The sequence below is a fragment of the Trachymyrmex septentrionalis genome, unplaced genomic scaffold (assembly GCF_001594115.1).
Source record: "Trachymyrmex septentrionalis isolate Tsep2-gDNA-1 unplaced genomic scaffold, Tsep1.0 scaffold101, whole genome shotgun sequence".
NCBI lineage: Eukaryota > Metazoa > Arthropoda > Insecta > Hymenoptera > Formicidae > Trachymyrmex > Trachymyrmex septentrionalis.
Genome location: NW_017304136.1, coordinates 669,336 through 674,259, shown reverse-complemented (window position 1 = coordinate 674,259; position 4,924 = coordinate 669,336). Strand labels below are relative to the sequence as shown.

At 34.6% G+C, this 4,924-nt stretch overlaps 1 protein-coding gene across 1 annotated transcript in view; it reads right to left on the bottom strand.

Annotated features, from left to right (window-relative positions):
* Nucleotides 1-4,762, bottom strand: part of LOC108756257 (lysyl oxidase homolog 3) — a 9,515-nt gene extending 4,753 nt beyond the window's left edge. Inside the window, exons 1-4 of the mRNA XM_018499954.1 lie at nt 4,083-4,762; nt 1,493-1,639; nt 868-1,143; nt 249-458 (exon numbers count right to left, since the gene is read on the bottom strand). Of these exons, the coding sequence (XP_018355456.1) occupies nt 249-458; nt 868-1,143; nt 1,493-1,639; nt 4,083-4,293 (844 nt within the window). The 5' untranslated portion in view covers nt 4,294-4,762. The remainder of the gene's footprint in view (nt 1-248; nt 459-867; nt 1,144-1,492; nt 1,640-4,082) is intronic.
* Nucleotides 4,763-4,924: the final 162 nt, after the last annotated feature.

The following is a 4,924-nucleotide window of genomic DNA, read 5'->3' as shown; positions in this document are numbered from 1 at the left end:
GAGAGAGAGAGAGAGAGAGAGAGAGAGAGAGAGAGAGAGAGAGAGAGAGTAAAAATGTAATTGCTGAGGAAAAATCTTTCTTTATATCAATTTTTCAAAGATTATTCAATAAGATAATTAAAAAAAAAAAAGATAATTTATAAAAAAAGATAATTAAAATCCTGTGATAATATCACATTATTTATTACATAAATATTTCTTTGATAATATTTTATAAATACATATCTCATCGAGGATGTCAGAAGTACCTGGACAATCTGCAACCTTGTCATGTAGGCACTCTGCCAGATTTCCCTCGTTCCCATTGCACTGTACCCCGGTAATTGATATCGGGATGATTTCCCCATTGCCGAAGAAATTAGTCTGCACTGCGTCAGAGGCGTAACCGAGGCCTAATTGACGGCAAACCACGGCAGCTTCGAGAATGGACCAACTGTCGCCGCAGATGACACCCCAATCTGAAATTAAGTGGCCACGCGAATTTGGTGTACATCTGGTGAATTTAAACATATTACATTTTTCTCTCTTATATATATATATTATATTTAAAATTTAAATACATATATAACTGGGATTTTAATTCGAATATATTTTTACCTTTTTGTTTGATTTTGACAGAGTTTTAATAGAGCAATTAAAAACGTGATAAAATATTGTTATTTACAAAGAAAACACGTGTATCTAATATATATATTCATATTAATTACTTTGGTTTTTCAATATTTATTATAACTTACGTTTTTAGTAATTCTTTAGACAAAGTTAAAGTTCCTGTTTTAAATTATAATTAAAATTAGTTTAATTTTGTATAGTTCTATACATATAATTGTGATTAATTATAATCCTCGGAGTAAATTGTTTTGTTACCTGCACTGCCTAATTTAATTTCCACTCGACCCTCGGAATGTACGCGTCCTCCGGATAATCGTAGAGCCGTGCCTTGCTGATATGTATCCTTTATTCTGGTCTTTACTGGCTTTTCTTGCGAAATTGGTGGCGATGCTCTCGTTTCCTCGTCGTGCGAGCAAATGACGCCGGCAGCTTCGTTACTACCGCAATCGGAAATGCCCCATCCGTCGAAACGGCATTTCGCGAGTTCAATCTCGGATCCGTCGCAATAAACGTTATCCATCCAGTATCTTCCTTCGAAATATTTTTTTATATAAAAAAATTGCACGCTTGTATTTCATATTTTAATTGAACGCGTTGGCCGATAAATAAAAAATAACATTGCACAAATAACAGAACAAATAACAGAGTGAAATAAAATAAATTGTAAAAGTAAAATTGGAAATATAATATCTATATGATGTTATTACTATAGTTTTTCAGAGATTACACTAAAAATATGACGCGTGTCTGCCGATAAATTGAAATAAACAAACGACTTATTACAGATGATCTTGCTTGTCTCGGCCATACACGCAACTGTTGCGCTCGTCCGTGAAAGACAATGATTTAAGATGAAAAGACAATAAATATCTCATCTCACTTCTAGCCTGACCAAAGTGGCCATATGTCGTTGCTTTAATTGCACCGTTGTAGCCTAATTGCTTGCAAACCACATTGGCCTCGAAGTCGTCCCATTCGTCATCGCATATACTGCCCCACTTCCCGTCGTGAAGTATTTCCACGTTTCCTGTGCATACAGCAATAAAATCTCTTACTTACGTTTTTCCTATTGCGGCAACTTGTCACAATAAAAAGGTAGTAGTCGATGTGCAAACTTTCGATTCATCACGGAAAGCATTGTCACAATGATATTTCAACAACGGTAATGCAAGCCATTTAACTTAAAAATAGAGTTTATTAAAATTTAGTATAATAAAATACTAAAATAGTATTGAATAATTAAAAGAAAATTTGTATTATTATTAATGTTATAATCGCACGATAACATTAATCATAAATGTAATACTTAATTTTCAACGACAGTTATAAAAGTACATCTAAATTTTAAAATGTTCTGTTTGAAATGCACATTCTGTACCGCAGAATACAAGAATCTCTGCCTTACGGCAATTGATACAGGGAGGTTCAAAGTCTTTTCTCTTGTAATTTACAGTCTGATAGTACCGATCATTGTACAATCTTCTAAAATTTTTGCTTTGGTTTAAGATGATCTTCACAGAAATATTGCTCCACAGAAAGGTTTTGCTGAAGTTTCTAAAAATTTAGATACAGATGTGAAAATAATTTTGTTGAATCATAAAAATAATCATGTAGGACTATTCAAATAATTATGTAAGATCCTCAAACTTGTTGCTAGAATATCAAAACTTTTTGCAGCACTGCTTATCATGCTTGAAATTTTTACATATAGTGAGGGCAAAAAGTACAAGGAAATTTGTTATAAAAAAAACCTTATTTGTAGAAAATAAACATTAATTAGCAATTTTATACAACAAATACATTTTGTTCTAACATAAACAAACGAGCTTCGCATGTATTCTTGATTTTAGAAGCTAAATTTCTCGTCTGTACGAATACTTTTTGAGTTTCAAACAATATAATTTTTAATTTTCGCTTATTTTTCAGATGATATAATTTATATAATTAATACACATCTTTTTGGTATATATAATTTTAAGAAACATACAGTCTATTGTATTCTTTATGAATAAGTTTAATTAATAAAGTTAATTATCCAACAAGAAATGATCGTCAATTTCGTCGAATCGACATTAAATTGATATTGAAATCATCGTATTTATATCGGCATCAATTTGATGACTCATTTCTCACTGGGTAATATTTATTTCAAAAATAAATTTTTTTTTTTTTAATATTTTTTTTATACGAATATTTTTTGCACTCACTGTTATTTATTTTGATGATCCAACAAAGCAAACTTAATCGTTCTTTCTATGAATATTCGTGGGTTAATTCTTAATTTATGGAATAGTCGATTTTAATTATTACGAGCATTATAAATAGTTGTTATTATAGAGAAAGATGCTTAATTTTCTATCATGTCTTCTATTAACGATTTTAAAAATCAGTACTGTTTCTAATTGTATCAATTTATTTGATTGTTTTAACTGAAAGCATTAAAAGTATGTATTAAACTTTAATTACAATTTTTTATTACTAGCTTTTAATATCACTTGCATTTGGTTCAATAAAACGCGGCGACTGCGACCTTCTGTCTTAACAATACACATGTAGCGTCCTGCAAAGTCTCAGCCGGAGTTGTGAAGATCGCGATCCTATTTTACGATCTGATTTTATGGTGACCATGTTATGCTGCGATTCCCGGTATTACGTGTACATATGTGACGTATGGCGCATGGTTGTTGGCATAAATCTTCCTCGAGTTGACCTCTTTTTAATCGTCATCGCGCGAGAGCGATTTGAACGGCCGCGCGATAAAACTCGCGCGCGAACCTCGCTTTTTATCCCCGCGAAACGGAGCGGGAAAAAGAGGAAAAGAGAGAGATTTATAACCCGTTTATATTGTAGCCGCGCGCGCTTTATCGCGGGGAAAATATCAACCCTCAACGAGGGTTTGCTTTCATCCTGGTCGGATTTACGATACGGGGTGCGCCCAGTTTACGGCACGTCTCGTTGGTATACAATCGATACAATCACCGTACTCGGTCTGTGTAATAAGAAGATTGAGAAGATGCATAATTGATTAGTGCACCAATTGATCCGACTAAATGACGAAGTTCCTTTGTTCCGCGTACGTCACAGCACGTTCCATATGCTCCCTTGAATCGCGTAAATTTTATTATGTGGGATGTATCATCTTAAGATAAAACGAAATAAAACGAGAGAATTCGCGTTATTATTACTGTTATCATTGCATTTATCATTTGTTATTCGCTAAGTTGAGTCCCGGCGATTTTAAAGTAATCCTTTCCTCAACGAAGACTGCCGCTGCTCGATATTAATCTTCCGAGGATCGGCATGTTTTTGATCGACTTTTTTATTTTAAGGACCAGAACTTTTTTGTCAATGTCATAGGATTGAGTGGCGAAAAAGGTGGCGCCATTGTCAAGTCTCTAAAGAGATCTCCTCCAAAGGTTAAATATTTTAAAGATTAAATCTAGCATATATAAAATAAGTTTTTATAGCACCTTCGTGTTCGCCGTTTTCACCTCCTGTCAGCTTTAATGCTCCCTCCTGCTTCTTTAACTTTCGGAAGTCCTTTCTTAACTTCCTAACTATGCGCATCTTCTTGTCACGATTGCTGGCCCAGGTAGCGTTGTTACTTGTGCAAAATTCAAACACAGCTAACAGCATTATCAAGCTAAACGCGATTCCCACTCGTCGCAGTTGCAGTCTCATTTTTCTCGCGTTTGGAAAATTTTAACGTTCAACTAAACAAAAGCTTTATCAATTCCCAGGATCTAATCACGATTTGCACGACTTACATTCAATATATCGTTGCGTACGATCTATCGTCCGATATTGCACGCGATATTTGAAAATAATTAGAATTTCGATGAGCACTCACGTTTTAATCATACTTTCCTCGGGTTGTTGTTCTTTCGTTACGAAGAGTACAGAAAAAAATTCACGTTGTACTGAAAACTGTGTGCGCACGATTCCACGGGCTACTGATCACGCAATATAACGTACGCAATGCGTTCGCTTCTTGTTTCATAACGCACACTTGTAACGTGATGCCTTATAAGATCATCGGCGGTCCAGATGGCGGATTGTTTCTTTTCCCGCATCGCCGATCTCTTCCTGAACGATTCGTTAGCCCTGATGACCCGTTTAAGTCACATGTCGACGCGATTAGAATAGCCATGACTCGTCCCTGACGAAAGACTTTAAGAGGGAGGAATGTTTCTTCTCTTGATTTACGATTCTGGTTTTGCAATTCTTTCGTCATTCTTATTTTGCAGGGTATGTGTTCGAAAATTTATAATGCAGATTTTTAGTTCAGATAAATTATAAAATGCATGACGAG